The 11,205-nt window shown below is 40.5% G+C and overlaps 1 protein-coding gene across 2 annotated transcripts in view; it reads left to right on the top strand.

The window, feature by feature from the left end:
- Positions 1-11,205, top strand: part of HERC6 (HECT and RLD domain containing E3 ubiquitin protein ligase family member 6) — a 61,847-nt gene that overhangs the window by 19,339 nt on the left and 31,303 nt on the right. The window contains exons 7-10 of one of the 2 annotated variants that reach the window (XM_040478549.1): positions 306-442; positions 1,107-1,174; positions 9,704-9,825; positions 10,641-10,700. In XM_040478549.1, coding sequence (XP_040334483.1) covers positions 306-442; positions 1,107-1,174; positions 9,704-9,825; positions 10,641-10,700 — 387 coding nt within the window. Of the gene's footprint in view, positions 1-305; positions 449-1,106; positions 1,175-9,703; positions 9,826-10,640; positions 10,701-11,205 lie in introns of both variants that reach the window. The other variant, XM_040478548.1, reaches the window with a different exon arrangement.

Below are 11,205 nucleotides of genomic sequence, written 5' to 3'. Positions count from 1 at the left end.
GGTGGGGAGGGGAGGTGATGGGCATTGAAGAGGGCGTCTTTTGGGATGAGCACTGGGTGTTGTATGGAAACCAATTTGACAATAAATTTCATATATTAAAAAAAATAAATGCGTTACTATTCAAAAAAAAAAAAGTTAATATTCACCTACCATTTGTTTAACCACATCATTTGGTACCCTCTCACCCTGACATTATAATAAGGGATCTGAGTACTTAGTAGATAAACCTGTTATTTTGTGTTAGGAGACATCATCTTTCTCAAAAAGTGAGTACCTTGGTCTTCATTATATTCTCTCTCTTGCAGTTACCATACCCTTGCGTATGTCTACACCACAGGCCAGGTGGTATCTTTTGGTCGCGGACCAAGTTGCAAAAGCTGCTCAAATCATCCGGAGCCTCTGACAGAGAACACTGACGTTACCTGCCTGATTTCTGCTGAGAGTAAAAGTGGTTCCACTAAGTCATGATTTTGTTTTAATTGATGCCACTGGAGGAGAAATATTATTTATCTTCCTTTCACAGGAGTACATAGACCTCTGGTTCTTTTAGTACTGTTACTTTTAATTAAGACAATATGCAGTTTTTCTTATGTAATGATTCCTGGAGTATTTAGTAATTTTTTTCTGAAGATTAAGGTAATACAAAAAAGATCCCAAGTTGATGAATTATCAGAAAGATATACTTTTATATATTTAATCAAACCTCTTCTAGGGGCGCTGGGTTGGCTCAGAGGAGCATGTGACTCTTGATCTCGGTGTTGTGAGTTCAGGCCCCACCTTTGGTGTAGAGATTACTTTAAAAAATAAAATCTTAAAAAAAGTACATCTAAAGCACATCACCTTGGTTTCATTAAGCAAGTGCATGAAAAATTAAATTTTAAGCTAAGTGTGTATGCAACATGTAGGCTGATCAAAATAAATCGTTTATGGTGCTTGTTAAAATTCATTTAGAAGAATACTAATTGCCAATAAATAAGTAAATTTAGCTTGGTAATATATCAGGTTTTTTTTTAAGACTATTTTTTCAAAGTAGTTTTAGGTTTATAACAAAAGATTTATTTTTTACTTCTAAAAACAATAAACATGGATTTATGACTTTCTTTTAGGACTTGTGGATGTTCAAGTCAAGCACATTTTTGCTGGAACACATGCCAATTTTGTGACAACTTACAAGGTATCTATTACACTTTCTGTTTCTTTTAAAAATCATTGTTTTCCTCTAGATTTCAAACCAGTATTTGAAACATTGTATCATTTGTGTATATTCAAATTTTTTACTAAAATAATAAGATCCTCTGTTAGAATGCTTCTTAAAAAAATCTGTAATTTTCACTTCCTCATTTGGCTTCCTGAGAGATGAGACCCCCAAATCTAAATTCATTGTTTTTACACTGTTTATTATTAAGTAATATTAATGATAATATTAAGAGCAGTGATTAATATTAATTGATTAGTGTTAATTGTAGCCCTCATGCATGAAGGACCAATCAAAATACTCCAAGTCAATCAACACATTTAATCCTCATGTCAATTCCAATTGGTATTATTTCCCCCATTTTATATATGAAAGAACTGAGTCTCAGAGAAGTGGACTCACCCAAAGTTGCACTGCTAAGTGGCAGAGCTGAATCCAGGCAATCCAGCTCCAAAGCTTAAACCATTACCCACCGTACCATAGTACCCTCCCAGTTGGTGACAGAGAGGATTTTATCATATTTCCGGGTGAAATGCTTGCATGGAGGTGGAAGTATACAGATGTACCTCATTATATTGGCACTTTGCTTTAGTGCGTTTTTTTACAAACTGAAGGTTTGTGGCAATGCTATGTTGAAGAAGTTTATGGGCACCATTTTTCCAACAGCATTTGCTCGCTTCTTGTCTCTGTGTCACGTTTTGGTAATTCTTGCAATATTTCAAACTTTTCCATTATTACTATGTATGTTATGGTGATCTGTGATCAGTGATTTTTGATGTTACTGTTAACATTGTTGGGGGACGCCATAAACCATGCCCTTCTAGAGTGGCAAACTGAAAGGTGTGTGTTCTGGCTGTTTCACCAACTGGCTGTTCCCCTGTCTCTCTCCCTCTCCTTGGGCCTTCCTGTTTATTCTCTGAGACAAAACAATATTGAAATTTGGCCAGTTAATAACCCTACAATAGCTTCTAAATGTTCTGGTGAAAGGAAGAGTCACATGTCATTTTAAATAAATAAGAAGCTAGAAATTATAAACTTAGTGAGAAGACCCATCGAAAGCTGAGACAGGCTGAAAACCACATCAAACCTAGCTAAGCTGTGAATGCAAAGGAAAAGTTCTTGAAGGAAATAAAAAGTGCTACATCAGTGAACACACAAATGATAAGAAAGTGAAACAGCCTTACTTCTAATATGGAGAGAGTTTTAGTGGTCTGGATAGAAGATCAAACATTCCCTTAATACCAAAGCCTGATCCAAGGCAAGGCCCTAACTCTCCTCAATTTTATGAAGGCTGAGAGAGGTGAGGAAGCTGCAGTACAGAAGTTTGAAACTAGCAGAGTTTGGTTTGTGAGGTTCAAGTAAAGAAGCCATCTCCATAACATCAGAGTGCAAGGTGAAGCAGCAAGTGCTGCAGCAAGTTACCCAGAAGATCTAGTTAAGATGATTAATGAAGGTGGCTACACTAACCAACAGGTTTTCAATGCAGATGAAACAGCTTTCCATTGGAAGAAGATGCCATGTAGGACTTTCATAGCTAGAGAGAAGTCCCTGCCTACCTTCAAAGCTTCAAAGGATAGCCTCACTATCTTGTTAGGGGCTAATGCAGCTGCTGACTTTAAGTAGAAGCCAGTGTTCATTTACCATCCTGAAAATCCTAGGGCCCTTAAGAATTGTGCTTTATCTAATCTGCTTGTTCTCTATGAATGGAACAACAAAGTCTAGGTGACAGCACCTCTTTATAACATGGCTTATAGAATATTTTAAGGCCATTGCTGAGATGTGCCAAAAAAATAAGTTTTCTTTCAAAATATTATTGCTCATAGACAGTACACCTGGTCATCCAGGAGTTCTGATGGAGATGTACAACCAGAATGATACTGTTTTTTTTTTTAATTTTTTTTCAACGTTTATTTATTTTTGGGACAGAGAGAGACAGAGCATGAATGGGGGAGGGGCAGAGAGAGAGGGAGACACAGAATTGGAAACAGGCTCCAGGCTCTGAGCCATCAGCCCAGAGCCCGACGCGGGGCTCGAACTCACGGACCACGAGATCGTGACCCGGCTGAAGTCAGACGCTTAACCAACTGAGCCACCCAGGCGCCCCCAGAATGATACTGTTTTAATCCCTGTTAACATAACATCCATTCTGTAGTCCATGAATCAAGGAGTCATTTTGACTTTCAAGTCATATTATTTAAGAAATACACTTCATAAGGCTACAGCTGACGGTGCCTGGGTGGCTCAGTCAGTTAAGCATCTGACTTCAGCTCAGGTCATGATCTCACAGTTTGTGAGCTCGAGCCCTGCATCGGGTGAGCCTGAGTCCTGCTTTGGGTGAGCCCTGCTTCTGTCTCTCCCTCTTTGCCCCTTTCTCACTTGCGCCCTCTCTCTTAAAGAAAAAAAAAGGGCTACAGCTGTCATTGATAGTAATTCCTCTAATGGATCTGGGCGAAGTCAATTGAAACCTTCTGGAAAAGGTTCACCGTCCTAGATTCCATTAAGAACATTCATGATTCATGGGAAGAGTTTAAGATGTCAACATTAACAGGAGTTTGGAAGAAACTGGTTCCAGCCCTCATGGAGGACTTTGAGGGGTTCAAGACTTCAGTAGAGGAAGTAACTGCAGTGTGGAAACAGCAGGAGAACTAGAATCAGAAGTGGAGCCTGAAGATGTGAATGAATTGCTACAATCTCATGATAAAATTATGAATCGATGAGAAGTTGCTTTTTATGGATGAGTAAAGAAAATTGTTTCTTGAGATGGCATCTACTCCTGGTGAAGATGCTGTGAAGATTGTTGAAATGATGACAAAGGATCTAGATTTTTACATAAACTGAGTTGATAAAGCAGCAGCAAGGTTTGAGAAGATTGACTTCAATTTTGAAAGAAGCTCTGTAAAATGCTGCCAAACAGCATCACGTGGTACAGAGAAATCGTAAAAGGAAGCACCCATTGATATGGCAAACTTCAGTGTTGTCTTATTTGAGGAAATTGCCACAGCTATCCCCAAGCCTGACCACCAACATCAAGGCAAGGTTACAACCTTCATCAGAAGAAATATTATGACTCACTGAGAGCTCAAATGGTGACTAGCAGTTCTTAGCAATGAAGTATTTTTTAACTTAAGATATATACATTGCTGGGGTGCCTGGGGTGGCTCAGTCGGTTAAGTGTCCAACTCTTGGTTTGGGCTCAGGTCATGATCTCACAGTTCACGGGATCGAGCCCTGCACTGGGCTTCGCACTGACAAGCAGAGCCTTCTTGGGATTTTCTCTCTCTCCCTCTCTCTCTGTCCCTCCCCTGCTTGCAATCTCTCTCTCAAAATAAACTTAAAAAAAAAAAAAGATATATACATTATTTTTTTTAGACATGATGCTTTTTCACACTTCATAGACTACAGTAGTGTGTAAACATAATTTTTATATGCACTGGGAAGCCAAAAAATTCATTTGACTCACTTTATTGCAATATTCGCTTTATTGTGGTAGTCTTGAACTGAACCCTCAGTATCTTTAAGGTATGCTGTATGTAGTTATTTTCCTAATTTGTACTTTTTTTTTTTTTTTAACTATCAGGAATGTTTTAACCATGACATCCATACAGATTCTTACTATATTTTCTGGGTCAGAAAACGGTCAGAGGCAAAGGTGTCTGTGCTGCTGGGTTGGTTGGGTTGTACTTGTCTGTTCTGTTACAGCCATTCAGCCAACCAGCAGCTGCCTGCTGTGTCTCAGGCTCTGGTTTTGGTGCTTGGGATAAAAGTGAATAATACAGGCAAGGTTGCTCTCATTCGTGGCATTTGGATTCTACAGGGAAGGGCAGACAATAAATATGTAAACACAAAATAAGTAACATTGTGTTAGAGAGTCATAAGTGCTCTGAAGCAAACAAAGCAGGTCGTGGGAGACTGATGAAGTGGGCTTCTTTAGAAATGTCAGTTAGGGGGGCGCCTGGGTGGCTCAGTCGGTTAAGCGTCCGATCTCACGGTCTGTGAGTTCGAGCCCTGCATCGGGCTCTGTGCTGACTGCTCAGAGCCTGGAGCCTGGAGCCTGTTTCCGATTCTGTGTCTCCCTCTTTCTCTGACCCTCCCCCGTTCATTCTGTCTCTCTCTGTCTCAAAAATAAATAAACTTAAAAAAAAAAAGAAAGAAAGAAAAAGCAGTTAGGGAAGACCTCTCAGTGGCTGGGACATTAATTGGATACCTTAGCCATGCTCAGATCCAAAGAAAGAGTGTTCCGGCTAGTGGGAACCACACATAGAGAGACCCTGTGGCAAGTATTTGTTTAGCATGTGAGGACAGAGAGAGAGCCAGAAGGGCAGAGCACATAGGAAAGGGTGAAGAGTTATATGGGATGGAGGCAGGTAGGTGAGATGTGGTCAGTGTGAAATGTTCTTGAAGACGAGATCTGGAGCCTTAGTTGGATGTCCAAATCTGGAGCTCAGGGAGCATGTCAGCACTGGAATATAGACATGGTAGTTGTCCAAGTATAGACAGTACTTGAAGCTGAGGCCTGGAGGAAAGGTTACCTATTAAGAGAGTAAAAATGAGAAGAGAAAGGGGACAGAATCCAGCCGTGAGGGACTTCTACATTTAGAGGTCTGACAATGAGGAGGTGCCAGAAGACAAAGTGAAAAGGGCCAGTTTCTGAGATGGGGGAAAACCAGGAGAGGGTGTGTCGTCAAGGCAAGAGAAGAAGGTATTTCCAGAAAGAAGTGGCTAATCCTGTCACATACTGCTGAGAGGTCAAGTAAGATGAGCACAGAGATTATTTTGGAGAATGATCCCATTCAAATGGAGAAAACGATGGTGCATGAGAAAGAATGGATAATTGCAGAAGCAATGTCCCTCAGTAGGAGAGAAGAGGCGGGATTCTGTCCACATAGAATGTAGGGGTGTGAACAGAAATATTTATTTTATTCTAATAAGGAACAGTGGAGGGGAGGGGAGAGGTGATGATGGAAAGGTGCCTGATGGCTTTAATTTCCTCAGTGACACACAAGGCACGGTCCTCATCTGGGAGTGAGCGGAAGAGAAGAGGAGTGTTAGAGGTTTGGGAATGAACGGAAGGTGTGCAGTAGTTGTCTCAGAGAGTGAGAAAGCAAATGTCGTGGGAAATTACTAAACAGTGTTGGGTGCCCATTTGGCATTTGTGGTAGTAGACTTCAAGCGAAACCAGTCAGCACGGTTGTGCAATTTTCTCCAGTGAATGGATTGGATACGGTTTTGTTTGGATTCAATTTTGGAGTAATCCAGACTTGATTTTAACCACAGATGGAGTTTTACTAGGTAAGTACAATAGGAAAGTGACAGAGTAGGAAGTATTTGCAAGGGACTTATTATAGTGCTGACCATGGGCTCTAAGCTGGGTAAGGATGAGGCGGAGGATGAATAATGACCAAACAATAGGGTCAGTGGATTGGAGATCCTAATGGCCTCAAAGAATGTTCGAGTGGGTTCCACTCTAAAGCTAGTGGAAGTAAGTCTGCTCTGTCTGCTAACAAAACACCATAGACGAGGTGCCTTATGAACAGCAGAAACTTACTTCTCATAGTTCTGGAGTCTGGGAAGTCCAGGATCAAGGGGCTAGCATACTTGGTGTCTGGTGAGGACCTGCTTCCTTGTTTGTGGAAGGCTATCTTCTTGCTGTGTCCTCACATAGCAGAAGGGGCAAGAGAGCTCTCTGGAGTCTCTTATAAGGGCGCTAGTCCCATTCATGAGAGCTCCATCCTCATGACCCATGCACCTCCCAAAGGCCCCACCTCTTTTTTTTTTTTTTTTTTTGAGAGAGAGAGAGGGAGCAAGGGAGGGGTAGAGAGAGCCGGAGAGAGAGGATCCTGAGCAGGCTCTGCACTATCAGCACAGAGCTCAATGTGTGGCTTACTCCCACGAACTGTGAGATAATGACCTGAGCTGAAATCAAGAGTCAGATGCTTGACTGAGCCACCCAGGTGCCCCAAGCCTCCACCTGTTAATGCCGTCACACTGAGGGTTAAAATTTCAACATATGAATTTGGGGGGAACACATTCAGTCCATAACATTCTGTCCTCCCCCCCCCCAAAAAAATTTATGTCCTCTTGCATACAAAATACATGTATTCTGTTCCAGCGGTCCCCAATGTCTTAACTCATTCCAGCATCAAAGAATGTTGGATTGAGAGTTTCACTCTAAAGTAAGAGAATCAGAAAAATGGTGCATGGTAACCAGAAGAGAATGTTTCTAATAGAAATTTTAGAAGGTGAAACAATTATTGATGATTACAAAGCATAGGGTATCACCTGTACCTAGGGCAGTGGTTTTCAACTAGGAATGATTTTGCCCCTGGAAACATCTGGCAATATTTGGAGACATTTTAGGTTGTAGAAAGGATGCTGGGGTGGCTGCCACCAGCACCTTGTGGGTAGAGGCCAGGGCTGCTGCTAAACATCCTTCAATGCACAAGACCTTCACAACAAAGAATTATCTGACCAAAACTGTCAAAAGCATCCGTATGAAACCCTAATCCAGGGTATGGGTGGTTGAAGTTGAGCAGAGGAAAGTGTAGAGATGAGATCAAGAATTGGGAGATCAGGGGTGCCTGGTTGGCTCAGTCAGTTGAGCGTCCAACTCTTGATTTCAGCTCAGGTTGTGATCCCAGGATTGTGGGATGGAGCCCTGTGTTAGGCTCCTCACTGAGCATGGAGCCTGCTTGGGAGCCTCTCTCTCTCTCTCTCTCTCTCTCTCTCTCTCTCTCTCATATGGAAAAAGAAAAAATGGAGACATCCAGGTGGGAAATAAATCATGTTTATTAGTTCTTCAGTTGCCAAGAACAACAGGCACCTCAGTGCCGAGGGAGACAGCAAGGTACTATTGTTCTCAGTGTTGAAAGGGAGTGACAAGGACACTGGGAGATGATTACAGTAGAAGATGTCATGCACTTCAGAGGAGCTGGGATTCTGAAAGAGAGTGTGTGTAAGTGCCAATAGGGAGGGAGCACTTCATTGTCCTAAGTTGCCAGTGATGTGGGCAGAAAAAAAGCTTTCTCATGATTGAACTAGAGGGGACACCTAGGACTCAGATCAGGAGGCTGAAGGGAACTTTAGAAGTCATTGTTATACGTCTTGTTCAAGAGGTCTTTATTTAAGCATTAAACAAAAATGAAGAGTTTCCTGACTCATGGGGTCCCTGGTTGGCTCAGTCAGTAGAGCATGTGACTCTTGGTCTCGGGGTCTTGAGATCAAGCCCCATGTTGGGCATAGAGCTTACCTAAAAAATAATTAATTAATTAGTTAATTAATCTCCTGACTCATTACAAGTTCAGTGGAGGCAGAAGTATAACATGGAGCAGAGCACTAATGTCTTTGGAAGACTACATTAAAAAGACAGATTTTTCTTTCCAGACAAGTAATTTCTGACGGCTCTGGCTGAGCCATTTGGTTTCAGGTATTGAACTGAACCATAGTTCTCAAAGTGTGGTCCCTATACCACCACGAGCAGCAGCAGCACCTGGGAGTTTGCTAGATACAAATTTTTGAGTTCCACTCCTGAATCAGAAACTGGGGATGGGCTCCACAATCTATGCTTTAGCAAGATCACCAGGTAATTCTATTGCATGCTAAAGTTTGAAAGCCACTGATCTAAATGTAAAAATCTATGGTTGACTGAAGGGGAGAAAGAAACTATTATTTATTGAATACCAATTATAATCCACAGGTTTTGTATACCTAATATTTAATCTTAACAAGAGCAAAGAGAGAGAGAGATGATATTATCTCATCCATTTTATTGTGGTAATATATATATATATATATATATATATATATACTTTCTATTTTAATGATTTTTAAGTATACAATTCAGTGATATTAATTGCATTCACAATATTGTACAAACATCACTACTATGATCTCCAAAACTTTTTTTATCACCCCAAACAGAAACTATGTAACCATTAAACAATAAGTCTCTGTTCTGTGACCCCTCAGCTCTGGGTAATCTCTAATCTACTTTCTACGAAGTTGCCGATTTCCTATAAGTGGAATCATACAATATTTGTCCTTTTGTATCTGGCTTATTTCACTTAGTATAATGTTTTCAAAGTTTGTCCATGTTTCAGCATGTGTCAGAATCTCCTTCCTTTTTATGGCTGAATATTCTCCTGAATGAATACACGACATTCATCTGTTGATGCTATTGATGGACACTGGTTGTTTCTATCTTTTTGGTTATTGTGAATATTGCTGCAGTGAACATTGGTGTACAAGTACCTGGTTGAGTCCCTGTTTTCAATTATTTTGTGTTATCCCATTTTTAAATTACAAAACTAAGGCTCAGGCCAAGCAAAGTGGCCACAGCTAGGCACCGGAACAACCAGGCCAGTCTGATGACCTAACTCCTGTCACCACACCCCACTGTCTGAGAGGGCGGGCCTCCCTACCACCTGTGTCACAGGCTTTACTGTGGTATGTATTACTCAGCATGTGCACATGCTCTGTGTTTTCCTAATCATTTTTCTTTCTTCCTTGAAGGATACTAGTTCCACAAATGTTTCCAGGAAAATCCTGCCAGAAATAAGCCAAATTAACCAGTCCCTGACAGAGAAATGGATGGCAGTGACAAGAGGAAGCAGTGAACATGAAATGGCTACAAGGTAGCTCTGTTTGATAAATTATAAGTCACTTGTAATTGGTTTTGAAGCCATGGTCATTTTATGCTAAATATAAGACAGAGAGGGTTTGGCTTTGCTGTGAAGGCATTTGCCTTTTAACCATGATTCTCTTCCACCACCTCATAGTTTGAAGAAGTCATTGATTCATTCATCATTTATTTAACAGAACTATCTTGAGGACATATGGTTTCTCAGGCACCTTGATAGGTGAGAGATGCAGGATGAATCAAAAACACTTTGTGTCTCGCAAAGCCTTCACTACAATGGACTCTTTTTTATCTCTTCATAGTTTATACTCTGGGACTCCATAAATTTCTGTTTTCAGAAGGGAGGATTTTATTTAAATATATGTGACTTGGTAGAATCAACTATGAAGGGTTTTGAGATTTATCAGCACAAATTATATCCAGAATTTGGAAGACTTGTAAGGGAGCAGTTGTCTTTATATTTATTTATTTATTTTTAAAAATATATTTATTTTTGAGAGAGAGAGCAGAAGCAGGGGAGGGGCAGAGAGACAGAGAAAGAGAGAGAGAGACAGAGACAAAGAATCCGAAACAGGCTCTGGGCTCTGAGCTGTAAGCACAGAGCCTGACATAGCACTCGAACTCTCAAACTGAGAGATCATAACCTGAGCCAAACTCAGACACTTAACTGACTGAGCCACCCAGGCACCCCGAGGAGTTGTTTTTATTAATAATGATTCCATGTCTTCGGTTAAATAATTGGGCATAAGATAAAAGGAGGCCTGCTTTATAATACGCTATGACTTAACACTTGTGTTATGACTTTTACAGCGAAGTTAGGATGATATTTTCATCTCCTGCTTGTCTGACTGCAAGTTTTTTAAAGAAAAGGTAATTTTTAAATGAGATTTACCTTCATTTGAAACACTGGCGAATCTTTAGCATGAAATGTTTCAAGTCAGTCATTTTAATTTGTAAGTTATGTTATCTTTGAACAAAAAGTCCAACATAGAAAACACCATAGCCTGGTATAAAATTCTTCCATTTTGTAAGGTAATTTTCTGCAAGACCACTATAAGTTGTGATTCCTAATTCACATTGTTCACTTCCTCTGCCCTGCCCTCCTCTGTTACCTGATTGGAAGGAATGATGTGCTTTTTTTTCAAGATCTTTGTATGTGTGAGTGATCATTCTAACATTGCTTCAGTACTTAGAGGCCAAGGCAGCACTTGGCAGTTCTTTTTGTGGTGGCATCAGTAGGGAAAATAGATTCTATTTATCTTTAACTAGATTCACTACTACAGAGGAAAATCTAATTTCTCTATATGGTTTGACACTTGGTCTGATCCAATAGTATAAACAGTTCCTTTGTGAAATGCTCTATATTTGGTCTTAT

This window comes from Herpailurus yagouaroundi, unplaced genomic scaffold (genome assembly GCF_014898765.1).
Source record: "Herpailurus yagouaroundi ecotype Mexico unplaced genomic scaffold, PumYag 28, whole genome shotgun sequence".
Lineage (NCBI taxonomy): Eukaryota > Metazoa > Chordata > Mammalia > Carnivora > Felidae > Herpailurus > Herpailurus yagouaroundi.
Note: the sequence above shows the minus strand (reverse complement) of the source record. Positions and strands in the feature narration are given on the sequence as shown.